Source organism: Onychostruthus taczanowskii, unplaced genomic scaffold, assembly GCF_017590055.1.
Source record: "Onychostruthus taczanowskii isolate IOZ18803 unplaced genomic scaffold, ASM1759005v1 scaffold56, whole genome shotgun sequence".
Lineage (NCBI taxonomy): Eukaryota > Metazoa > Chordata > Aves > Passeriformes > Passeridae > Onychostruthus > Onychostruthus taczanowskii.
Genome location: NW_024503235.1, coordinates 2,058,663 through 2,084,882, shown reverse-complemented (window position 1 = coordinate 2,084,882; position 26,220 = coordinate 2,058,663). Strand labels below are relative to the sequence as shown.

Genomic DNA, 26,220 nt, shown 5'->3' with positions numbered 1-26,220 from the left:
GATTCCCAAAGATCCATCGCTCAGGCTGCCAAAAGAGGAATTTTTCCAAAGAGTCGCACTTTATGGGGGTTTCTCTTCACCAAGAACAAGAACCCCTGTGAGCATCCTGCTGCTGAATCATCCCAGCAGGAGGGAGAGACCCAGCCAGGATCTGGATTTAACAGCAGTTCCCCCAACAAGGAGAGCAGAGCTTCATGGAATAGATTTTTTTTCCTGTTGTTGCTGCTGAAGCGCTGTTTTCCAAATTAAAATAAATAAATGTCTGCTTAAATCCTCATTTAGAGCAACACGAAGTGCTTTGAAAGGAACAGCCCGGCCTGCCTGCCATGCTGGCAGAGCTTTGTAATGTCATCTCTCAAATCTGACAGGATGCTGAGTATTCCATTAGATCTGTTGGATGTGTGTGAGCAGCAAAAGCCTCCAGAAAACAGGAGTTTCTGTTCATCCAATTATCCTGACACAGTCCTTTGTAGTACTGCTCCACATTCCAATTTACAAACAAAGTAGATTTTCAAATACCAGATTTTTGAGGGCAGGGAGTGGGAGAATTGTTCTTATTTGTTTAATTTTTTAAAAAGGACAAAACAAGTGGTGCTTTGCTGTGCCTGGTTCTGATCTAAATGGAGTCATTTGTAAAGTCTGACTTCCATCATTAGGGCTCCAGAATGAAGGATGAGGAGGAGAGGATAGAGTGATCCCTCTTTATCAATTTATCTTCACCAATTTATCTTTATCAATTCTCCTGGAAAGGGACACGGTACAATTAGGGGAGGAGATGTTTCCTGGGGATGCAGCTTGGGCTCTGAATTTTGGGATTGGTGCTCAGTGCTGAGTGCTTTGTTCCCATTGCTGAGGGGTTTGGGAGCCAGGTTTTCCATCAGGAATGGGGTTGGAGGGGGATGTTGGATGGGATGGCTCTGGGAGAACCTTAGTTAGAAATGTGTCCCTGAAAAATTTCCAAGCCTGGCTGTATCCAAATTATGAATTTCCCTGTGCCAGAGAATCCTGGAATGGTTTGGGTTGGAAGAGACCTTAAAATTCCTCTCGCTGCACCCCCTGGCACCTTCCACTGCCTTCTCCTGGATTTGGGATGTTCAGCACTGGGGAAATCCCTGCAGCTTGCTGTGTCCTCATGGAAGAGTTCCAAGGATGTCTCATCCCATCCATGGTGCCACCATCAGCTCTGGTGGGGTTCACCAATGCTTGGGAAGCTTTGCTTGGCCTCTAAATTCCCTTTGTGGTGCACAGATCATCTGAGCTGAGCTTTTTGTTTGTGTGCAGAGTGGGAACATTCCCTGGGGGCTGGATAATGGGATGTGCAGTGGGAAGCTGTGGAGAATACCAAAATGGGGATTATTTTGTAGAGCTGCTCCATCACTGCTCGTGCCCCAAAGCAAAACCACAGAGCAGAGACTTAGAGACTGCAGAATCCCAACACACATCCTTGGAAAATTCAGATCAAAATCCAAATTCAGCCTTGGAAACTTGGATTTGCCTGGGTTTTGTTGCCTGGGAGGGAATGTTGGGCTGGGACTGGGGAGTTATCCCTGTGTTTGCTTGGAAAAAGCTGGAGAATCACCACAGGAATGTCTGTCACTATTTTATTTGAAGCAGAAATAGATTTTTACCCCAAAAATGTGAGTTCTAGTAGCCCCAAGTCCTTCTTTTGATCCATTGATACCACATTTATTAAAAACCTTGAGATCAAGCTGGAAATACCCCGTGATTCCCATCCACGTGGACCTTTGGGGCATCCCAAAACCTGCTGCTTTTTTTTCCTCCTGCTGCACTTGCAGGTGAATTTGGAGTAAAAAGAAACAAAGAGTTCAATTTGCTTTGACAGCAGCCTGCTGTTAATTAGTTTTCCCTTCTTAAATTAATAAAAAAAGGCAGCTGCCCTGAACAGATTGAAGCTGCTGAGGAAGACAGGAACAGCAGCAGCTTTTCCTCATGAATATTTTCCAGCTAAAATTTTTGAAGTTCTTGCTGCTTTATTTAAAGAGAAAGCCAAAAGCTGTGAGGAAATGATGAGTGAAAAGCTGCACCCAGCATCTCCCTCAAAGCAGCACCTCAGGTGAGCTTCAAGAAGCATCTCCCTGTCTGAGCCTCCTGCAGCAGCTGTTCCAAACAGGTTCTTTTTAAGCCCAAAAAAGCCCAGCACGATTAAAAACCCCCTCTTTAGTTACATGGGTAATTCTTCTTGACAGCTTTGTCTTAGGAATGTGCTAATTTAGGGATGAAAGCCTGACAAGATGAAGAACACGAGGAGAAGGGTTTGAAGTGGGTTTCTCCAAGGATAAGGGCTGGCTCATCAGGAAAAGGCTCCCAGAAAGTGGTTTGGACACTGGGTTATCCCAATTCCTGCAGTGGGGGCTTAGTTATCCCAATTCCTCACAGTGAAAGCTCTTTTATTCCAATTTTTTGCCAGTGGAGGCTCTTTTATCCCAATTTCTCACAGTGAGGGCTGGGTTATCCCAGTTCCTGCTATTGAGGGCTGGGTTATCTCAATTCCTGTTGGAATTATCCCAATTCCTGTTGGGTTATCCCAATTCCTGTTGGAATTATCCCAATTTCTGTTGGGTTATCCCAATTCCTGTTGGAATTATCCCAGTTCCTGTTGGGTTACCCCAGTTCCTGCAGTGGGGACTCTTTTATCCCAATTCCTGCAGTGAGGGCTGGGTTATCACAAATCCTGCAGTGGAGGCTTTTGATCTCAATTCCTGTTGGAATTATCCCAATTCCTGTTGGGTTATCCCAAGTCCTGTTGGAATTATCCCAATTCCTGTTGGGTTATCTCAATTCCTGTTGGAATTATCCCAATTCCTGTTGGGTTATCCCAAGTCCTGTTGGAATTATCCCAATTCCTGTTGGGTTTTCCCAGTTCCTGCAGTGAGGGCTGGGTTACCCCAATTCCTGTTGGAATTATCCCAGTTCCTTTTGGGTTATCCCAATTTCTGCTCTTTTATCCCAACTCCTCACAGTAGAGACTCTTTTATCCCAATTCCTGCCTCTGGAAACTGGAATGATCCCAAATCCAGGTGTTTGTGCTGTTCCCAGATGGTTCTGCCAGGTGGGGTTTGTGTCAAACCCTCGGGGTGGAGGCAGCAGCAGCCAAGTCCAGAGTAGGAAAACAAATTGCTGCTCCCTGATGTGGGGAGCTGCCTGTTGGGAAAGGATGGGGCTCTTGGAGATGGATGAATTCTTGTTCCCTTTCCTGGTTTTTCTCCTCTTCTGGTGGAGGTTTGGAGCAGGGAGGGAATGGTCACACTTTGGGAGGAGTCCCCCAGTTGTGGGGGTCCAAGCTGATGCTTCCCTTTGCCAATAATGGGGTTTAATTTTCTTTTCCCTGCTATTTTTCCTGCCTTTTCTGGCTGTTTATTCACACCAGCTCTGCAGTTTTTAGGTTATGAGTGCTCCCCTGGAATGGCTCTGCTGTATAATGGGTTCATGGGATAAATTCCTGCAGCAGAAAAACTGGGGGGAACCAGCTCAGCATTTTCCTCTCAGCATCCCTGAAGTTCCTCAGAGCTTCCCTTTTGCCTGTCTCCCATTTTTAGTGGATTACAGAGGGATGGGAGGGGTTGGACCCCATTTTTATTTTGAAATTAAAGCTCTCCAAAGCCCTGACATGGAAAATAAATCCCTCTCCAAAGCCCTAACATGGAAAAACAAACCCCTGCTGGTTTTGAGCAGTCAGGATAAGCTGGCTGATCCCAAAAGGAAGGATGCAGGATGTGGGTGATTCCCATTTTTCTTTTTAAAATAAAAACTTGAAAATCCATGAAGCTCAGCTAAACCTTTTCCTCATCTTTCCTTGCAGTCAAGAAGCAGATGGAGCTGAAGTCCAGAGGGGTGAAGCTCATGCCCAGCAAGGACAACAACCAGAAGACATCTGTGTGTAAGTTTTCTGGCTCTTCCTCACTGTCTTTTTGATAACAATCTCCTGGAACATTTCATTGGACTTTCCAATAATCTCTAAAACTTCGCCACTCTGAAAAGTTTGGGTGCTTTTCCCTCTTCCCTCTGCATTTCTGCATCACTCCCTCCTCCCAGTGCTCTGGTCACAAGCATTTACTAACTCCTGGAAGGGTGCAGGGGGTTGGATCTCTGCATTTGGTTGGTTCTGTGCTCCAGGGTCGTGGCTTTGGGCTTCTTTTAGTGGGGAAAACAAAGACTTTTGGGATTGGGATCGGTGTTATCGCTGTAAATAAGGAGCAGGGATAAGGAACAGCATTAAAAACAAAATATTAGAAAATTTACAGAGGTAGTCACAGCGTCTTCCTTTTTCTGTTTGAGTTTTATTTCCTTTTCCCTGCAGAAAAATCATAATTCTGGGTTTGTAATGCTGATTTTTCAGGTTGTGTGTAGTGCTTGGTGTGTCAGGGGCAGAACATCTGCTGTGCCTCCCTCGGGCAGGAGGGAAATCTTTCAGCTTTTCCATCGGGTTCTTCCCAAATCAGGAGCAAAACTTGTGAGTTTTGTCCCTGAATCTTGAGCTCTTAATAAAATGAAACAGGAGGGATCTGACTGGGAGTTAATATTTTATATGGATTCAAATGGGAGCAGGATGGAGCATTTTTCCAAATGGATTTTAGGGGAGAAGCTGGAATTGCTCATTTTGTTGCACAGCCCATTACCCCATCAGAGAGGAGCAGTTTGCACATCTCAGCCGGGTGGATTTTGCATACAAAATGCAGAAAAATGCATGGACTGGATCTGAATCGTGGCTTAGTGTCTGTCTGGAAGGAGAGTCTCCCTCCCAGCTCCCAGGAGAATTTTTAGAGGCTGTTTTTTTGGGAGCAAAGCCCAAAAAAAGGTAAAAAACAACCCAAAATCTCCAGAGCAGAAAACACTGGGGGCGTGTCCAGGGGAACATAATTCAATTTTAAAGGAAATTATCCTTTAAAATGGAGTCCAGGCTGCTGCTGGCTGGGTGATGCATTCCTTGCCAGGAAGAATTTATTGGAATAAACATCCCAGTGCATTTAACTGAGTCGAAAATCCAGCTGGGAACCCCCCTGGCTGGGTGTGGAGACAGAGGGGTGTGTTTGGAGTGGGGGGTGTTTTGCCCTGGATTTTGGGGAACGTGGGGAAAGGAGTGAAATCATTGATTTAATGAAGTATTATGGTGTTAACAATACACAGAATTCCCATTTCTCCTTCCTGGGAATGGCCTTTGGAGCAGTTTTACCCTTTTTTTAATGCCCTGAGGTGAGGAGGACACAGCACCTGCGCTTCCCTTTCCTGCAGATCCTGCACTTCTGAGGAGAAAAAACAGGAATTCATCCCCCCCTGCCTGGTTTATCCCATCCCAAGGGGCTCGGAGCTGCCAGTGCAGCATCTTGGGAGCTCAAATCTCATCCTGCTGATGGAGGACAGCTCAGGCTGGAAGTTGTTGAGCTGGAAAAATGGGGATGGGGGTGGTGGCCCCATTCCATGGTCCTTGTCACCCTCCAGCTCCTTCCCCGTGCCCCTGCTCTCCATCAGGTCTGGATTTTCAGCCCTGATTATCCCCATTTTGGAGCCTTCTGCTCCCACAGGGAATTTCCAGCTGCAGAAGTGCTGATTCCCAAGGAGATGGCGCCAGGAAAATCAGGTTTTTATTTATTTTGGTTTTTTTGCAAAGCCTTATCTGCTCTGTTCCCTGCTGGATTTGCAGGGTTGGCTGAGCCCCTCTGTGCTCCCAAACTTCCATGAGCTGAGTTTGCATCACAGATAATTCCACAGGTGGGACAGGCTGGCTAAAGAAATTTCCTATTCCAGAGCAATTTCCAGTTGCTCTGACTCAAAAACCAGAAATTCAGGAATTTTTTGTGTCTCTTGGTAACACTTAAAGGTGTGCCACAGAATCCTAAAATCATTAAGGCTGGAAAAGACCAAGTCTAACCTTGAAGTCCCTGCTTTATTTTTAATTATTCCTACCAGCAATGTTTTCTTTCCAAGTGCTCTTTGGTAAAACCTGGCCTAAAATCCTCCCTGGAAGAATCCACTCTTAAATCCTGCAGGTTTTTGCAGAGGTTTTGGATTTGGGATTGCCTGGTCAGATTAAACCTTGTGTGTTTTGTGTGGCTGAATGGAGGCAAAATGTAGTGATGTAACAGCTGCTTGTGTTCTTGCAGGGGGAAAAAAATCCATAAAAATACAGAATTCTGGGGGAAGGTGCTGCTGGGGCTCAGTTGTAGTGCAATGTGTTTGTTTGAAATCTTAATTAAGTGCCTTGTACTGCTCACCATCAGTCAAATTATATGGAAATCTTGCTTTAATCACTTTTGGAGGGAAAATAATACCGAGAGGCAAATAAAGCAGGTTGAAGAAATAGTTTGAAATTTTTAGGCCGTATTTTGGAGGCTGTTTCTGGTGCTGAATGCAGAATGTAAATGTGGATATTCCAGGTCCCACAGTGGGAAAATTGTGGTGGTTTGAATTTAAAAAACCAGCATCCAAGTGGTTTTTGTGGCGTTTGGGTGAGGTCCAGCTGCAGAGGCCCTGTGGGGGTGCCTGGAAGGGCTTGGGTGAAGAACTGGAATTCTGTGCGTGTCCAGCTCGGTCAAAATCTGCTTTGCAAAGTCATTTTTGGGGTGGCTTGAGCAGTTTTTAGGTCTCGAGTGTGTGGGAGTTCCTGGATTTTGGGGAGGTATCTGTGGGACACCTGGGGCTTGGGGACAAGCTGTGCTTGCCTGGAAATGTTCTGGGAATTCTGCATTTCTGGGAATGCTTGTGAAGCTTCACTTCCTGAGCTGTTCTGGGACAGCACAAGGTGGGAAATCGGGGTTTGGAGCTCTCCTGGTGGAACATTCCCAGCTGGGATTGGATTTTCCCAGTGCCCTTTTCGCTCTTGGTGTTGCTAAAATGAGTGTTCACCGTCTGGGTTGGTGTCACTGAGGTTCTGGAATCATTGAATCCGTGGTTTTTGGGTGCTGAAGGGTCTTTGGGGGTTGGAAATGCAGCAGGACCTCGTTGGGGTGAGCCCCGCACCCCTAAATCAGCGCCAAGCTCTCAGGCCTGATTTTTGGGATCATTCCCAGAAGTTTGCATGGAATGACCCTGGTGTGACCACACAGATTAACCCTTTAAACCATCTAATTCCTGCTGCACCCCTCCTGCCAGGAGAAAGCATCACCTCCTTTCACGGGATTGCTCATGCTGAGAAATGCTGGGGCTTTGTCAAAGGTTTTTTTTAGGTGCTGCTTGATTTTGTAGTTCTGAAATTCAGTGAGAAATTATCCTTTGGGAATCTGTCAGTGAAGTTTTCTTATTAAGAGAGATAAAACTAAAGAGGATTTTAGCAGTGAATTCCAGTTGCAAACGGAACAATCAGAACTGGCTGTCACTGAATTCACGAGGAGAAAGAAATTGAAAAAATCAGGAGGATGATGGGATGGAAAATCAATCCCATGGTTGGGGGAGAGAATTCCTGAGCTTCTAATACAGAAATTGAGCAGTTCATCACAATTTTTGGGATCTGTTGTTTTTCCAGTAACCTTGAAGGGTTCACTTGGAAATGAAATCAGCCCAGGTGGAACTTTGGGAAGGTGAACACAGCAAATTTTCAGCATGACAAAGCCAGTTTATAACCTTTGGGCTGTTCTGTGTGTGTGTGTGTGTGTGTGTGTGTGTGTGTGTGTGTGTGTGTTCAAAACAGAAACTAGAGAAAAAAAGTTTCTGTAAATGAGCATCTAATCCATCTCCTCCTTTTCTTTCACTCTCCTTAAAAGAGAAATTCCCCAACTCCCAGGATATGGAGCTATCTTCCCTCTCCCCCTTGCTCAGTTTTATCTTCCCTGTTCTCTGCTTTATCTACACATGTTTTTAGGTGTTAATGAATCTCCAGCTAATGAGACATGAGCTGGGCTTAGACATCAGCACTGGGGTGACAAACTCTCCTCTGGGCCTTTGTTTTCCTGGGGATCTGGGATCATTTCTTCCCAAAGTTTGGAATTCCAGGCTTCATTTTTATCTGATATGGGAAATAATCACTGGGTGTGGCAGCAGTGACCCACTCTAGGGGCACAGAAAGGGTGGTCTGGGGGGGTTTTGACCATGGGAGGAGGAATTTGCTGTGGGAATGGGATTTTCCTCTGAGGAAGAGTTCCCAAGTGTTGAGGTGCAGCCCTGGAAACTGGTTGTTACAGGTGTGTCTGGTCAGGGGGGTGGTTTACAGAGTAAAATCAGGAATTTGAGCACTTTCCTTCACTCCCACATGGCTTTGGGACATAAAACCCTGCTTGGGCCTCTCATCCTGAGGTGAATTTTCCTTTGTTTGGAGCTGCCTGTGCACAGGCATCACCTTTGGGTGCAGGGAAGGAGCCCAAGGAGGATGGTGGCACCTGGGGACTTTGTTCAGCCAAACCTTTCCTGTCAGAAGCTGGGAGTTGAATCCATGGGCTCTCTTCCTTCACGCTCTGGGGTGGTTTGGAATCCTCTGGGCCTGTGAAAAGTGGCAAAGCAAAGTTTGGAGCTACAGAAAATGGAGGGACGCTGGATGCTGCTTTGGTGCTGCTGACTGGGCTTAACCAGGGGTTATGGATGTGGAAAATGAGAAAACAATCCCACAGGAGGCTGTTTTCCATGAACCCATGTCTCTGTCACCTCTGTGCCCTCCCACACACACAGGAGAGCATCATGAGGGAAAGCAGAGCCATGTGTGGGGACAATTCCTGCTCCAGCAGAGAGGGAAGGGAGGAAAAAAGGGCCTTAAAAAGGAAATTCCTAAAAAGAACTGAAAGGGCATCAGAGGAGGTGTTAGTGCTGAGGAGAAGCTGGAGTATTTTTGGGATCAGCAAAAGTTGGGAAGCATCCTCCTTGTAGGAAGAGCTGTAGCTGGGGATTCACCAGGGATTCCCCAGTGGTAAATTCCCAAATATTGGATGGTCTTGGCTTTGTGTGTGTCCAGTGTGGGTGGATTCTCCCCCTGGATTCTCCCCTTCCCCCCTGCCCCTGCAGGGCTGCAGCTGCTGAGCCCTCTGTCTGCCATGAGAAACAGGCTGGTGTCACCTCAGTGTCACCCTCCCCCTGGCAGTGGCCTTTGGGACACTGTGTTAGGAATAAAATTGGGATTTTCTTCCCTGTAATGCAGTGCTGGGCAGAGGTGGAATGGAAACGGGGTTGTTCCAGTGATTCAGCGTCATGGCTGAGAAATGTGCTGTTGGTTTGGGTGCAAAGAAAACCAAATCCCCTCCAATTCCTGTGGCAAAATCCCCCTCTTGTCCCTTGTTACTGTACTGGAATTTAGCCTGGAAATCAGGATTGTGCCAGGGCTGAGGAACCCCCCAGGTTCCCCCACCCTGAACCCTCTTTTGTACCTCGGGCAGGTTGGAGAGGGCTAGAAATGGGGAGGATGGAGCTGGGAGCTTTCTTCAGTGCTGGCCACCACTCCATGGATTTCATGTTTGCTGGCATCCAGGTTGCTCCATAATTTTTTCCATGTTCCAACTAAATGACTTGGCTTTCAAACCCTCGACTTGCATTCCCCTCTCCTTTCTCCCTCTCGTTCTGTGCTTGGTTTTCCTCCCTGGGATCACACACCTGCCTTTTCATGGAGTTGTTTTCTTTCCCTGGCACACTGGGCTGGGCTTGGAGGGCTGTGAGATCACCTTGGAGGGTGGCAGGTGGAGTTTTAATCACAGCGAACGGGCTCTGTGGTTGGTATCATTTAGCAGAATGGAAAAAAATACCAAAAATGTAACTTCTTCTAGAGGTATTTCTGTAGTGGAACGGAGGGAAAACTGTGTCCCTAGCTGGCATTTCCTAGAAAACTCGGGTGTGTAAACTGAGCAGGATATTTGTTTCCAAAGCTGTTGTTTTTCTGGAATAAAACATTGAGGTTTCTGAGCTCCCAGTTGCCATTTTTCTCGCCACATCCACCAAGACAGCTGCTGAAAGAATGTTCCTTTTGCTATTCTGTCTCTGTATGTGCTGTTTTTTGCTTTGTAGTAACTCAGGTTGGTGTGTCCCAGGGACATAATTTGTGTCCAGACCCTGGGATTCCCGAGAGAGGCAAAAGGATAGGCAACGATTTTAGGTAAGAACATTTTCTGTGTGTTCTGTGCATGAGCTCCTGGGTGTCCCTGGTCGTGCTCCTGGTGTGGGGGGCTCTGTTTGCTCTGTCCCCCTCCCAAAATCCTGCCCAGTTTTGGGGAACACGTGTGTTAACCCTGCCTGTGTGTGCTGTTCCACGTGAGGCTCTCTAAAGATCTCTTGGAGTATTTTTATCCTTTCCCAATCCAGGCTGTAGAATCCCTCTGTGCTGTCATCCCTCCCCTGGAAAATTGAAACAGCCAAAAAACAAAATCACTTTTCAAATTAGCTCAAGCCCCAGCATGGCCCTGCCCTTAGAGAATTTGAGGTGACTGAGGTTCCTTGTCACTGAGTCTGTGTGGTGCCAGCTAATTGGGATTTAGAAAGTTTCAACCAGAGCTGTTGTTCCTTTCCAGTTCCCAGTTTTCCTTTGCAGGGATGCCCCAGCTGCTGGTGGCTGTGGGGAATCAATATTTCATCTGATTTTGCTGCTCAGGGATGTTTTGCTCATGGAAAATGTCTCTCAATCAAATCCCAGTCTGTTAAATTCTCCTCAAATCCAGCAAAGGAGGGAGGGCAGAGGAAAGGGAATCCCAACAGCCCCTAAATTCCATGGGATGAATTCCCAGCTGCTGCAGACTGGATTGTGTTACCCAGTGAACAAAGCAGCTGGAACAGCAAAGCTCAGAATCCAAACCACAGATCAAAGAGCAGAACTCTCAGCAGTTGATAAAGATTTTTATTTCACTTTATGAGAACACTGAGCGTGTCCTCTCCCAGGGCTGTGGATGAAAATCCCCCTGAAATGTCACTAAAACTGAGATTTGGACATCAGCACCTGGGACAAACATGGCAGAGGGGAGGCAGAGCTGCTCCCTCCTCCCTTCCTGCTGCTCGTGGGGCCAGGAGATGGCTCTGGCCCCAAATCCTGGATGCACGAGGCAGGAGCAGGCTGATGTCCCCTGTGTCCCCTCTCCAGGCTGGGCTCCAGCATCCAGTTCTCCTGCAACGAGGGCTACGACCTGCAGGGCTCCAAGAGCATCACCTGCAAGAGAGTCAGCGACATCATCGTGGCCTGGAGCGACCACCGGCCCGTCTGCAGAGGTGAGGGGCTCAGCCTGGCTGGATTTGGGGATTTGTGGGATTTCCCAGCTCCTTCATATTCCTTCTCCATCACCCATCCTGCCCTTGGGCCAGTCAGAGAGTTCCAGAATGGTTGGGGTTGGAGGGACCTTGAGGACCATCCTGCTCCTTCCACTGTCTTAGACACTACCAGGGATTTAGTGGCAGTGTGAGGGGGCTCAGCCTGGCTCGATTTGGGGATTTGTGGAAATTCCCAGCTCCTTCATGTCCCTTTTCCATCACTCATCCTTCCCTCAGATCAAATCCCAGAATGGTTTGGGTTGGAGGGACCTTGAGGACCATCCTGTTCCTTCCACTGTTCCTCCAAGCTGGCCTTGGACACTCCCAGGGATTCAGTGGCAGTCTGAGGGGGCTCAGCCTGGCTGGATTTTGGGAGTTTTAGGAATTCCCATCTCCTTCATGTTCCTTTTCCAACTCCCATCCTGCTCTTGGGTCAGTCAGAGAATCCCAGAATGGTTTGGGTTGGAGGGACCTTGAGGACCATCCTGCTCCTTCCACTGTCTTAGACACTACCAGGGGTCCAGAGACAGTCTGAGGGGGCTCAGCCTGGCTGGATTTTGGGATTTTTAGGAATTCTCAGCTCCTTCATGTCCCTTTTCCATCACCCATCCTGCCCTCAGGTCAAATAATCCCAGAATGGTTTGGGTTGGACCATCCTGCTCCTTCCACTCTCCGAGATTGCTCCAAGTGGGCCTTGGACACTCCCAGTGATCCAGGGGCAGCCTGAGGGGGCTGAGCTTGGCTGGATTTTGGGATTTGTGGGAATTCCCAGCTCCTTCATGTCCATTTCTCACCCATCCTGCCCTCAGGCCATCCCTTGGCCAGGTCAGAGAGTCCCAGAGGGGTTTGGGTTGGGAGGAACCTTACAGAAAATGTTGTTCCATGGGCAGGGACACCTTCCCCCATCCCAGGTTGACCTTGGACACTTCCAGGGATGGGGCATCCACGATTTCTCTGGGAAATCTTCCCCAAGGCCTCGCCACCCTCACTTTAAAGCTTTTTTCAGCCCCTCAGCCCCTGTTTCTGGACCCTCTTCTCCCCTCTCAGACCCCTCCCAACTGTCCCTAAATCCCTTCCCTTCCCTTCCCTGAACATTCCTTTTGTTCAGGGATGTCAAACCTGAGCAGGATCATCCCTCTCCCTGTTCCAGGTGTTTTCTCCCCTCTCCTCCTTAGAGGAAAGACTGGAATAAAACCTGGAAAAGCAGAGATGGAGGGAGATTTTTAACTGGAAATGTGGAATTTTGGAGCTGTGCTTCCCCAGGAGCCTCATCCTGTGCCATGAGCCATCAGGGAATGGAGTTTTTTTTTCCGTTTTGCCCTTGGCCATTTTGTTTTCATTCCCTCTCTGAAATGTCACATTGTGATATTTGTAATGCTAATAAAGAACAACTTGTAATATTTTTAATTGAATCCCTTTAAAGCTCTTAAAATCATAAATAGGGTGGTTTTTTTCCCCAGTTCTTTTTTTTTTTTAATTTCATCTGCAGATTTTTTTCAGGGCTTTGGAATCCCGTGTAATTCTTGAAACAAGCCTGGAATAAATTGAATCAGTGTAAGAGGATATTTGGCATAAATATGTGACACTGTAAAGGAAATTTATGGTGTCCTCCTGCAAGAGATAAGAAAGGATTTGCCAGCATTATTCTGTTTCTGTGAATCATCTTAAATTTTTAGCTGCTGACTTTCATGTTTTGGGGGTTTTTTTCCTATTTAAAAAGTTGGATTTTTATTTCAGCTTTCTGCCACTTTTTCCTCCCAGTTTGTACCATTTTTTTTTAATTGGCTTTCTCTCAAATTCCAGAGCCAGTCCCAGATTTTAACCCCTTGGGCTTCAATAATTTCTTAATCCCCAATGAGCAAACTTTGGGGGAAAGTTCTGCAGCTTCCCCATCTTCAGCAGATTCCCTCTGGATTCTGGGAGAGTCACTTAATCCCACCTGAAAAATGGGAATAATGGGATTTATCCTTCTTGTACACTGTGGGAGCTCCAGGATGAGGCAGGAGTGGTTCAGCATCCTGGATAAGTGACCTCAGCTCCTTCCTAAACTGCTTCCCAACCATTCCCAATGTTCCCACAGCTTGGCCAGGAGATTATTTTCTACATTTTACAGAGAAAAAAAACCTTTTCAGACTCCACAAATGCAAATACCTCTCCAAAATTAAATTATACATTTAAATAAATAACTAAACTTCAAAAATAAATTAATTTTGAGGCTCCATCACAGCAGAGAATATTTCCAGAACCACGATGTTTTCCCCCACTTTTTTTTTTGGTGGAATATTTCAGCTAAATATTACATCAAAGGCATTCCACAGGCAAAATTTTCCCTGCTTAAGCATTTTTTCCAGCTTTTCCTTTACCTGAGATGTTTTGAATATGCAGAGCTGAGTTTCCACCTTAGTTCTGAGCCCACAGAAGGAAACCGGCTGATAAATACTTAATAAAGACCTAATAAATCCTGGCTGTGCAGTGTTTTGGGGGTTTGATCTGCAGGAAGAAAGGGAATGTGTTTTTTTGGGGACATCAGGAGGGAGTTGTGTCATTCCTGGCCTGGATGGGGAAGGATTTTTGTGAGGAAAAAAAGGAGGAAAACAAGGGAATAAATCAGTGTGAGCATAGAGAGTGGGCTGGGTGTTGGTCTGAGGGGAGATGGGATTGGGGATTACTGGGATCAGGGATTCTTGGGATCAGGGATTGTTTGGATCGGGGTTGATGGGATTGGGGGTTGATGGGATCAGGGTTTGTTGGGATCAGGCTTTGATGGGATCAGGCTTTGTTGGGATCAGGGTTTGATTGGGATCAGGTTTTGTTGAGATCAGGATTTGTTGGGATCAGGGTTGATGGGATCAGAGTTTACGGGTTCAGGGTTTGTTGAGATCAGGGATTGTTGGGATCAGGGATTATTGAGATCAGGGTTTGATGAGATTAGGGTTTGTTGGGATCAGGGATTGATGGGATCAGGGATTGTTGGCATCAGCAGTTGTTTGGATCAGAGTTTGATGGGATCAGGGTTTGTTTGCATCAGGGATTGTTGGAATCCGAGTTTGATGGGATCAGGGTTTGTTGGCATCAGGGATTGTTGGGATCAGGCTTTGATGGGATCAGGATTTGTTGGGATCAGGGTTGATGGGATCAGAGTTGATGGGTTCAGGGTTTGTTGGGATCAGGGATTGTTGAGATCAGGGTTTCATGGCCCCACTCTTCACAGAGAATCCCTCCATTTTTACCACCCGGCCGCGAAAACACCAACCTAGCCATTTTTACCTCCTCCCACTTCCATCCCAAGCTCATCCCTCCTCCCTCCCCCCGGAAAGGCCCTCCCCGGTGCTGAGTGTCCCCGTTTGTGTCCCCAGCCAGGATGTGTGACACGTACCTGCGCGGGCCCAGCGGGGTCATCACGTCGCCCAACTACCCCGTGCAGTACGACAACAACGCCTACTGCGTGTGGGTCATCACCGCCCTCAACCCCGCCAAGGTGAGCTGGGGGTGCTCAGCCTGGGGAAAACGAGACTCAGGGGTGCCCTCGTCACTCTGCACAGCTCCTGAAAGGTGCCTGGGCTCAGCTGGGGCTGGGCTCTGCCTCCAGGAGCTGACAGAACCAGAGGACACAGCCTCGAGCTGCACCAAGGGGAATACAGGTTATGGATAGCAGGAAAAAAATTTTTACAGAAAGGGTGATAAAGTTCTGGAATGTTCTGCCCAGGGAGGTGGTGGAGTCACCATCCCTGGGTGTGTTTAACAAAGCCTGGATGTGGCACTGGGTGCCAGGGTTGAGTTGGGGTGTTGGGGCTGGGTTGGACTCAATGGCCTTCAAGGTCTCTTCCAACCTGGTCATTCTGGGAATTCTGTGAAGGTGGGTCCTCAGCACCAGCTCAGGGCTGGACAGTTCTGCAGCTCCAGGGAGAAAGGGTTTCTGGTGTTCTGTGGAATTCTAGACTTCTATTTCATGGGATTCCAGGTCTGGGTTGGGAGGGATCTCAAAGAAGGGCAGGGACACTTTCACTATCCCAGGTTTCTCCACATTGGACACTTCTAGGGGCAGCCACAGCTTCTCTGGGAATTCCAGCCCAGCCCCTCCTCACCTTCCCAGAGAAGGGTTCAATCCCAATATCCCATCCAAACCTGCTCCTTTCAGTTCCAAGCCATTGAGGAGAATTTACCAGAGCCGTGAGAGGAGGAGATGAACAAAGGGGGTCCTTTGCCCTGATGTTTTATGGAACAAAAGTTGGAATAGATTTGGATGCTGGGATATGGTGGTGGAGTGTGTGTGCACAGCCAGACACAGCCAGAAATAGACAAATCCAGATCCTTCCAAATGCTTCCAGACAAATCCAGACACATCCAGACACATCCAAACACATCCAGATCCTTCCAGACACATCCAGACAAATACACGTCCGGACACATCCAAACACACCCAGACAAATCCATGCATGTTCAGAGACATCCAAGCACATCCAGATACATCCAAACAAATCCAGACAATTCCAGACACATCCAAAAACCTCCAGACCCCTCCAGACATATCCAGACACTTCCAAATACTTCCAAACACATCCAGAAAAATATAGGCACATCCAGACACATCCAGACCCCTTCAAACACATCCAAACACTTCCAAATACTTCCAAACTCATCCAGACCCCTCCAAACTCATCCAGACACTTCCAGACACTTCCAAACACATCCAGACACATCCAGTCACTTCCAAACACATCCAGGCTCCTCCACTGTCCCAGGTTGCTCCAAGCCCTGTCCACCTTGGCCCTGGACACTTCCAGGGATCCAGAACCAGCCACAGCTTCTCTGGAAAGCTTTTCCAGCCTCTCTCAGCCTCACATTCGAGGTTTATTCAGCCCCCCAGGCTCAGTTTCTGTCCCCACACTGACTCTTCCCTGTGTTTCCCCAGCTGTCTTGAAATCCCTGACCTTCCCTCCCTGCTGAAGACTCGTTTTGTTAAGGGTTGTAATTAAAAGTGAGAGTAATTATTTGTAATCGAAGCCCCTTTGATATCTGGAGGGTGGGGAGGTGCCCGAGCAGCCCAGCTCATCGGGAGGCTGTGCCAGGAATGCTGATTTTTCCCTTTTTTTTTCCTTATCCAGCAGGGTTTCAGCCCCCAGGGGCAGAGGAATGAGGTTTGGGTCTATCTCATGTTATTTATGCAGTATTGTAAATTTATTCACATTTTTGCACTGGTTTGAATTTAAATACAAGCCCTGTCTCTCCTTGTCACGAGCTGAGACTGGAAAAAGCTGTGAGGGCACCAAACACTGCCCTCAATTCAATTCCCATTGCCAGGGGAAAATGGACAGGGATTGATCTCTCCCAGGCCAGGGCAGTCACACCTGTACAAAAAGGAGATTGGAATTGGTCAAATCCATTAATTTTAAGATTTCCCAGCTTGGATCAGCACAAGGAACTGCAGGTTCTGCTCCATCATACACAGAAATATGGAAATTTTTGAGCTGTGAGAGGAGATCCCATTGCCTTCTCCTTTGAAATGATAAATAGTTTTAATTAATTCAATTAATGTCAGTTTTTGAGGGATTTTTTTTTGGGGTTTAGGTGTTTCAGTGTCATTTACAGAGAGGGGAAAACCTCTCCTGAATCAGGGAAGAAAAGCAGCAACCCCTGTGGGAAGCTCTCCCTGCTTGTCCTGATCCTTTCCTAAATCCTAAAGGAGATTGGAATTCGTCAAATCCATTAATTTTAAGATTTCCCAACTCAGATCAGAGATTCCACAGCACAAGGAACTGCAGGTTCTGCTCTTTCATACACTGAAATATGGAAATTTGCCAGCTGTGAGAGGAGATCCCATTGCCTTCTCCTTTGAAATGATAAATGGCTTTAATTAATTCAATTAATGTCAATTTTTGGAAGGGTTTTTTGGTTTTAGGTGTTTCACAGTGGAAATTTTGATTTACAGGTTGGGAAAAGCTCTCCTGGAGTAGGGAGAAAAGCACCAAATCCTTTGGGAAGGCCACAGCTCTCCCTGCCTTGTCCCTCAGGGATGATCCCAGCATTTCCCATTCCCAGCCTGGCTGAGGGAAGGATTGGGGATGAATTACTTCCAATAATTCCCATAAAATATTTTAAAACAATATTTTGTAATCTTTTTTTTGTAATCTTTTCATGGACTCCAGTGGTCTTTGGGTCAGGTCCTGTTCCGTGGAGCTTTGGGAGAAGCAGGGACCTGAATTTAGGAATTATTTACAGGTCCTCTGCTGTATCTTTGGCAGAGAAAGAGCCTGAGATCCACTGAGCCCCAAAATCCCCTCCAAATTTGCAATTCTCCCCTCAAAACTGGGAACTTTGCATCCATAGAGCTGAGGCCTCAAATTGGGAATTTTTCCTCTGCAGAGGGGGGACATTAAATCTATTTGGGGGATATTCAGGGTTTTTTTTAGCTGGGCCCTGGTGCCCTGGGAATTAATTCCAACCACAGTGGGAAAATAAATCACTGGGGAGCTGAGAAATGCATATGATAATTGGGGAATTTGCATAAAAGCTATTTCTGGCCCTTTTTGACATAATGGATGTTGCTGGTTGAGGTTTCTCCTGGGGTTGTTCCCACCTGGAGCCAAAAAAACAAAAAAGCCATGTCCAAGGTGATGGGGGGAAAAGGGGATGATTTATCCCAAATGGAGGTGGAAATTCTGGAGCCTGGGGGGCAGGGAAATGAGGAATGTGCTTGTAAAGCTTCAGGTCAGAACTGCACCAGCTGCTGTTCTCCTGGAGAGAATTATTGTGGGTTTTTCTCCTCAGAGTGTGACTGAACTTCCAATGACTTCGGAATCTGGAGTCCCAGCCCATTTTCCTGGCTTTGCTGATTGCTCCTTGTCCCTTCAGCAGCTCCAGGTTTGGGGGTGCTGGTTGCTTCCTTGGCTCTTTAATAAATCATTCAATAATTAAATTAATTACATTTCCAGCTTTCAGAGGGGAAATGAAAAAACCAAACAAAACCCCAAACAAACAAAAAAAAAAAAAAAGAAAAAACCATAACAAACAAAAAAACTTCAACAAAACAACAACAAAACGCCAAAAAAAAAAAAAAAACCAAAAAAACCACCCCACAAAACAGGAAAACGGGTAAATAAATACAATATTCAGCATCCAAATCCTGTGCCACGAGGTTGCAGTCTTGAGCGTGCTAGGATGTAATTAGTTGTTTAATTAGGGTCAGAGTGCTGAGGATGCAGCTCCTTGAGTGGCTGAAGTAATGGTGTGTGCAGGTCTGCAGCTCGATGTTCTCTGGATTAATCACTTCATTCCAGCACTTCATGCTTTTGTAGCCTGCACAGGTTAATATTTGGGTACTAGACACAAATTAAAGTTGTCTGAAGCATCACCCGGGCTCCTGGTTCACCATCCTGGGGCTCTGGGGAAAAAAGCCCTCATTTCACAACAGCTAAAATCTCTACATTTCATTTTCTGTGCATTGAAAAATACCGTGCTCATCTGTAGGAAAGAAAACACAGGCCAGCTCAGCCTGAACTGTATAAACACTTTTTTTTTTCTCTTATTTTTGGTTTGAACTTCGGGGTTTTTTATCCCCCTGGGAATCCACACCTGCTCAGGTTTTGCAGGAGGTGCTGCTTGTAAAAGCAAGGAAGGACAAGAACAAGATTTTGGGTTTCCTGGGCTTTGGTTCCTTGTCCCAAACTGAGGTGGGAAGTGGCCTCAGAGCTCTGTGGTCCTTGGCACTCCCCTGCCTTCTTCTCCCTTTTGGCTTTTGGTGATTTTTGTGTTTTGTGAAGCAGCTGAAAGAAGCAGCAACCCACATTTGGGGATTTAATCTGTTAAAAATCTCCTGTTAAAAGTCAGGAGATTTCTTGTATTTGCAAAGGTCTCCTGCATTTGAGTGGTTTTTGTGCTTTTTTTTTTTTTTTTTGTCTTTTTGCTGGTCAGGTAAAGAATCCAAGAAACAAAACTCCATTGATTTCTGCTGATGGGGGATGTGAAACTCTTCTCTAATTTAATTAATCTCTTCTTTATCTCTTTGTTCTGCCTGTCCCAGGCTGGGTTAAGGACTCTGCCCCCTAAATTAGATTTGAAAAGCAGAGTTCCTAAAGCAGCTGAGAGCCTTGGAGCACCAACTTCCCTGAGAGTTCTGCTCCTAAATGATACAGAGAGGCTGCAAAAATCCAAAATTTGGGTGGAACAGGAGAGAAACAACAGGGATCAGGGAAGTGAAAATGCTGAGGATTGTGTGTGCAGACAGCAGGAGAGAGTTCTCTGACAATTCACATAAATCCATAAATCCTCTCCTGCTCTGACCATGAACCAGGAGAATTTCCTGAGCCACAAAGTAAAATACTCTGCATTTATATCCAAACCCACCTCCAGAATTCCAGCTTTGGGGAGGGAAAGGGTGGGAAAAGGCTCGTGGAGATGTCAACACACAAATATTGACATCAGTGAAGTCACCTGGGCAAGCAGAAAAAAAAAAAGAAAAAAACAAACAACTTTTGGGAATGTTTTGGAGATTTTGATGCTCTTGGAAGCTGCTGCAGGATCCATGAGGAGGGCAGGGCTTGGTGTTAATTGATGAATGAATGGTGTTAATTGTGCCGTGTCTTTGGCAGGTGATCAAACTCACCTTCGAGGAATTCGAGCTGGAGAGAGGCTACGACACGCTGACGGTGGGGGATGGAGGCCAGGTCGGAGACCAGAAATCTGTGCTTTATGTGTGAGTACAATTCTCTCCTGTGGGAATGCACCTGGCCAGGTGGGGCTGCAAGGATCTGGTGGGTTTTGGGACTGGTTGTCACTTTGGGGACAGAAAATTGTCCCCTCTGTGCTTTATGTGTGAGTACCAATTCATTCCTGCAGGAATGCACCTGGCCAGGTGGGGCTGAGGGCTTGGCATGCAAGGATCGGTGGTTTTGGGGCTGGTTGTTACTTTGGGGACAGAAAATTGTCTCCTCTGAGTTTTATATGTGAGTACCAATTCCCAGTTCCCCCCTGCAGGAATGCACCTGGCCAGGTGGGGCTGCAAGGATCTGGTGGGTTTTGGGGCTGGTTGTCACTTTAGGGACAGAAAATTGTCCCCTCTGTGCTTTATGTGTGAGTACAATTCCCTCCTGTGGGAATGCACCTGGCCAGGTGGGGCTGAGGGCTTGGGATGCAGGGATGCAGTTGGTTTTGGGGTTGGTTGTCACTTTGGGAACAGAAAATTGTCCCCTCTGTGCTTCCCTCCCCCTCAGGGAGAGGCTGAGGCTCTCCAGGGAGTTGAGAAGAGCTGGGATCCAAAAGGAAAAGCGCCAGGAGCTGTTTGGATCTCTCTCTCTCTCTCCTGCTGCCATAATTTTGAGCTGTCAATCCAAGATCTTGGAGTGACATCCCCATCATTTCACACCCAGGGTGCATTTGGGGAAACGAGGCTTCTTCCAGGCTGGGATTTGGGATTTTTTTTGCATCCTTTTCTTGCAAATCTGATGTTCTGTGGGGGTTTCTTCAGCATAGGGAATGTGCAGATGGTCCTGCTTTCCCTCCAGGCTTCTCCTGCAAAGCTGCTGTGCTCTGGCCTTTCTCTGACGGAGAAATTCATTGTATTTTATTGTATTTTCTCCTTCTTCCTCTTGTTTTTCCATGAGAAGCAGCCTCCCACTGCATTTTCACACATCAATATTTCTTTGTCTTTCCCAAACACCTTTTCCCTGAGGTTTTGTTTCTTCCCAGCACATGGACAGGGGTGATCCTTGGTCAGGAACCCCAGCTGGAATGTGAGGGTTGATCATTGCTCAGGTGTAATTCAGGTGTCCCAGAACATTTCACAGCTGCTTGGTCACAATCTGCAAATCCCTGCCGTGGCAGCAGTTTGGAAGAAATTCCTGACATGATTTCCCATTCCAGCCCTTCTGGTTTGCCTAAAACCGATGAAGATTTTCCTTAGATTGGATTTTAACCACTCCTTGTTTTTTTCCTAGTCTTTGTTATCTCCTCAGCATTTTGCTGATGCAAATTTGGAATATCTGAGATGCCTGGAATCTTTTCCCAGGAAGTTTCCAGTAAATTCCTGCTGCTAATCCTTCCAGGGATTTTTTTATTATTATTATTAATAATCTGGGAGGATTAATTGAAACATAATGAAATGGGAGAGAGCTGTGAAGACCATAGTGCTAATTAATGTGCTTGAAAGTCCATGGATCACTTTTCCCAGAGTTTTCTGCCACTTTTAGCTGGAGTCACAGATCAGGAATAATACCTGGATACAAAGTGAGGTTTCTTTGGAAGAATCAAAATGCAGAAACTCCTGTCAAAGGCAGTAATTCCAATTTCCTTCCTGCTCTTCACTTCTCCTTGGCTGTTGAGGAGCTCAGCCCTGCTGCCTTCCCAATCAAGGAATGCACTTGAGTGGAGCTGCAGAGCAGCAGATTCCACCCCAAACAGAGCTGGGAAGGACCATTTGTTTCCGGGCTCATTCCCATCCCTGGAAAATAGGAGCAGGGCAGATTGTGAGGCTCAGCTTCCTGACTTGCAGAAGGAATTTGATTTTCTGAAGTAACAAGCACCCAAATCAATCACCCAGCTTGTTAAAAGTGGGGTGGCAAAGGATGCAGAAAGCTTTGAAGCTCCTTTTCCTGGAGGTTTTTTCCTCTTGGAGTGTTCCTCATTCCTGCCTGGCTGCTGCTTTAATAAATAAACTCAGAATCAACAATAACACTCCTGAACATCTCTGGGATGCAAAACAGGCACTAAAACAACATCACTTCTTCATTTAACAGCACCCTGAGATCAATAAAGTTCCTGCTGCGGGTCAGAGCAATCACGGAGCAAAGGCGGGGGCAGAGCTGGGAGAGCTTGGCTGGGATTGTGATTGCAGGAAAAACAAAAACCACTCCAGGTTCAGAGCCTGAGCATGGCTGCTGCAGGTGTCCCTGGGGTTTGAGAAGTTCCTGGCAGGGCGAGGAGAGGTCTGTGATGCCCAGGGTGGTCCCATTTCCCTGAGATCCTGCCCTGGAAAGGAGCTGGCACTCGGCAGGGAGAGGAGTTAATGTCACCTGCACTGGGTGGGTGACACAGCCCTGGGAGCTGCCACAGAATCCTGGAGTGGTTTGGGGTAGAAGGACCTCAAAACCCATCCAGTGCCACCCCTGCCATGGCAGGGACACCTTCCACTGTGCCAGGCTGCTCCCAGCCCCATCCAGCCTGGCCTTGGGTACTGCCAGGGATCCAGGGGCAGCCACAGCTGCTCTGGGCACCCTGTGCCAGGGCCTGCCCACCCTCACAGCCAGGAATTTCTCCCCAAAATCCCACCCAGTTCTCCCCTTTTCCAGTTTGAAGCCATTGCCCCTTGTCCTGGCACCGCAGTTCCTGGTGCTGAGTCCCTCTCCAGATCTCCTGCAGCTCCTGGCAGCTGCTCTGAGGGCTCCACTCAACCTTCCCTTCTCCAGGCTGAACATTCCCAACTCTCCCAGCCTGGATCCTGTCCCTTTATCAGCTTCACAGCCCTCCTCTGGCCTTGCTCCAGCAATTCCCTGTCCCTTTTCTTTGAGTTTACTTTTATCCAGGAGCCTTTCAAGAGCTGCTGTTGTAGCTGGGGCCAGGCCCAACCCAGAGCTGAGCACGGGCATGAATTTGGATTTATTTAAACCCTGCAGAAAACATTAAAAAAACCCTCTCACCCCTCTCCACTTGCTCTTAATTTCTGAATTTCTCGCAGATAATACCTCAGCAGAAACAGGATAATCACAACATTAAACACAGGCAACACAAGAGCCCTGCTCCTGGAATAATCACCCTGCCCACACAAATGCTGCTGCTGTTTCCAGGAGCACAGGGAAGGGAGGGAGCTGAGCTCCATCTGCCTGTGCAAAAGATGCTCCTGTGGCTGGGGGATAAAGCTCTAAAGCTGTGTTGAACCACCACGAGGTGATTAATCCCGGAGGCTGAATGAGCCTCATTAACAGGGAGAGATCAGTGACATTTCCCTCCCCTGGGAGGATCCTGAGGGGAAGGCAGAGCCCTGATCCTGCCGGGATTAGTGGCACTTCTCAAGGGCTCACGGGGTTGTTGAGCACATTTGGAGCTCGTGCTTTGTCTGCTGGGTGCTTTTTTTGCCTTTTTTTTTTATTTTTTTTGAGCCTTGTAGAAACTTCTCTCAGGGCAGCAATGGGTGGAAAGTCATTTTCTGTGCCACTGGAAACTGCTGCGAGGGCAGTTCAGAGGATTCAGTCACTCAGGGCACAGTTTGGCTTCTGGGAATTTGATTTGTTTGGCTGATGTTTTGCCTCAGCGAGCAGGGAAACGATTCCTTTTGCTGCTGGGTGATCTGTACCAATAAGAGCAGTGAATTGTAATTATTGCACTGAGGGTGGTGGGGGAAGATTCAGCGTGGGGGGTAGAACTCTGAACACCAGAGGATTGAAAATCTCCCATTTTTTGGGGTGATTCTTAATTAGTTTGGCATTTCCCTTCTCCTGCAGCGTCCTTTATTTGAGAACGCGTAAATCTGAGGCTGCTTCGAGGCTGTTGATTTGTTTTTATTATTTATTTTTGCAGCCTGACGGGCACCACGGTCCCTGACCTCATCGTCAGCACCCAGCACCAGATGTGGCTCCTCTTCCAGACCGACAGTGTCAGCAACCTGCTGGGCTTCAAAGCCACCTACGAAGGTAGCCCAGGCTCCCCCTGCCCAATTCCCCCTTTCCCAAAGCATCAGGGACCAGCTGGGTGCAGGGATTTGGGAGAAAAAGGGAGCTCCTCTACATAAATCAAAGCTGGGTGCAAGGATTTGGGGGGAAAAAGGGAGCTTCTCTAAATAAATCAAAGCTGGGTGCAAGGATTTGGGGTGAAAAGGGAGCTCCTCTAAATAAATCAAAGCTGGGTGCAAGGATTTGGGGGGAAAAGGGAGCTCCTCTAAATAAATCAAAGCTGGGTGCAAGGATTTGGGGGAAAAGGGAGCTCCTCTAAATAAATCAAAGCTGGGTGCAAGGATTTGGGGGGAAAAGGGAGCTCCTCTAAATAAATCAAAGCTGGGTGCAAGGATTTGGGGGGAAAAAGGGAGCTCCTCTAAATAAATCAAAGCTGGGTGCAAGGATTTGGGGGAAAAGGGAGCTCCTCTAAATAAATCAAAGCTGGGTGCAAGGATTTGGGGAAAAAAGGGAATTCCTCTAAATCAAAGCTGGGTGCAAGGATTTGGGGGAAAAGGGAGCTCCTCTAAATAAATCAAAGCTCTGTAAGATTTTTTTTCCTTAAGAGTTTCCTTTTTTTCCTTAAGAGGTTCCTTTCCTCTATTTTTCCTTAAGAGTTTCTCCTGGGTGGGGGCTGTCCCGTTGCCATTTCAGGTGTTTTATTTGGAAAAAAATTTGGGGATTTTCAGCTGACAGCAACAGACTGTGCCTGTGGGAGGGGTTGGGATGGGGAATCCGTGGTTCCAGCAGATCACTGGTGTCAGCTGCCATAAACTGGGATTAGGCAGGGCTGTTTCAGGTGAAATCAAAGTTAATATTGGGATTTTTTCAAAGAAACTCCCAGAATGCAGCAAGATGGGAGTGCTCAAGTCTGGCCTAAGGTTTGTTGTTGTCAGGTGTTGGCAAAAATAGGGAAATTGTGAGGGAAAATCTCCCTGAGAGGTGCTGGAAGTGCCCAGTGGGAGCATTCAGCTCTGGATTTTCCAGCCCCAAATGCACATTTTTCATTTTAAAGGTGTTTCTTTGGCTGTCCTGTTTGCAGCCTCTGTAAATCAGTTGGGTCTCAGTTCAGCTCTGGCTCCTTGATTTTCCCCAAGATCACTCCCAAATCTCCATTCCCAACTTTCAGCCTCCGGAACAGATTTTTTTTTCATTTAATGAACAATAATTCTGGATTTTCCAGTGCTTGGCAGAAGGAGTTTGGATTAAGTTCCACTTTCCTGGAGAATCCTTTCCTTCCTCCCCAATGCACAGAGCTGAGGGATGCTGAAATTTTTGGGATCCTGGGGCTTCTCTTCTCCCTCTTTTCCTTTAATCTTGGGTGATTTGTTGGGAAAACTTCCCCTGGAGATGGTGCCTTCCACTTCCATCAGATATTCCTGTAGAATTCCCAGCCCATTGTAACAGCTGGGATAAAGGATTCCTTCATGCCACATTTTTCAGAAGTTCCTGAGAAATTTAGGATTGATTAAAGAAGATCCACACTCCCATCATTTCCTCCTTCTGAGGGATATTCCCCTATTTGGACTCAAAAAAAACCCATTTTTTCTACTGATGAACCTGAATTTATGCCAAGCAATAGCATAAAAGTAAATGAATTTTATAAATTCCTGTGGTAAGAACAGAAACATCTCAACATGAAAAAAAACCTCACGAAAAACCAGAACGAAGCCAAATTGTAATTCAATGTTGCATTGTTTTAATAGAAAGTGAGAATTTCAAATTAAAACCAGATTTATGGGCGCTCCCACACTAATTTAATTTGGATTTCTGCTGGAATTGGGAAGGAGCTGACTCAGGTCTGAGCCCCCTGCTGCAGGCAGGGGATGATTAAAGGCTGTTTATTGTCGGGGGAGTGCTGAGCAAGGCTTTGGCTGTGGAGAGCTGCAATTCAGCCCCACGGTGCTAAAGAGGCTTAGGAGCTCTGCAGGGCTGGAGCTGGAGATTTCCTCCCCTGCCCTTTGTGCTTTTAATCAAACTTTTTCATCTTACCACAGGAATTGATACAATTGATTTACTTTTATGCTATTGCTTGGAATAAACTCCGGTTCTTCAGCAGAAGAAATAAAGATTTTTTTTTTTTTCTTTTTTCAAACTTTGCTGGGATGAGCTGCTGCTTCCTGCAGCTCTTTTGCCAATTATCCAGGTGGGAATCCAGCTCTGGGTTTATTTTTTTAGGTTCTGCATCTCCTTCCCCTCTGTTTTGTTGGTGTTGGGGTCTCTCAGGAGGCCAAGGGGTTTCCATCCCTCCTGCTCTGCTTTCCCATGGAATTAAATGTGAATTTAATGGCTTGAGTTTGTCACAAAGCAGGAGCCACAGAAGGGCTTGGAGCTCGTGCTGAGCTGAGCTCTGCAGGGTCCTGTTCCTGGTGTTTAAGCCTGGCCCAAGGCTCAGGACAGGGTGTGATGATGCTGATCCTAA

The 26,220-nt window shown here is 46.9% G+C and overlaps 1 protein-coding gene across 1 annotated transcript in view; it reads left to right on the top strand.

The window, feature by feature from the left end:
* CSMD2 (CUB and Sushi multiple domains 2) overlaps positions 1-26,220 on the top strand; it is a 244,171-nt gene that overhangs the window by 108,321 nt on the left and 109,630 nt on the right. Inside the window, exons 7-12 of the mRNA XM_041417597.1 lie at positions 3,821-3,898; positions 9,934-10,021; positions 10,997-11,121; positions 14,517-14,638; positions 19,749-19,852; positions 23,668-23,780. Coding sequence (XP_041273531.1) covers positions 3,821-3,898; positions 9,934-10,021; positions 10,997-11,121; positions 14,517-14,638; positions 19,749-19,852; positions 23,668-23,780 — 630 coding nt within the window. The remainder of the gene's footprint in view (positions 1-3,820; positions 3,899-9,933; positions 10,022-10,996; positions 11,122-14,516; positions 14,639-19,748; positions 19,853-23,667; positions 23,781-26,220) is intronic.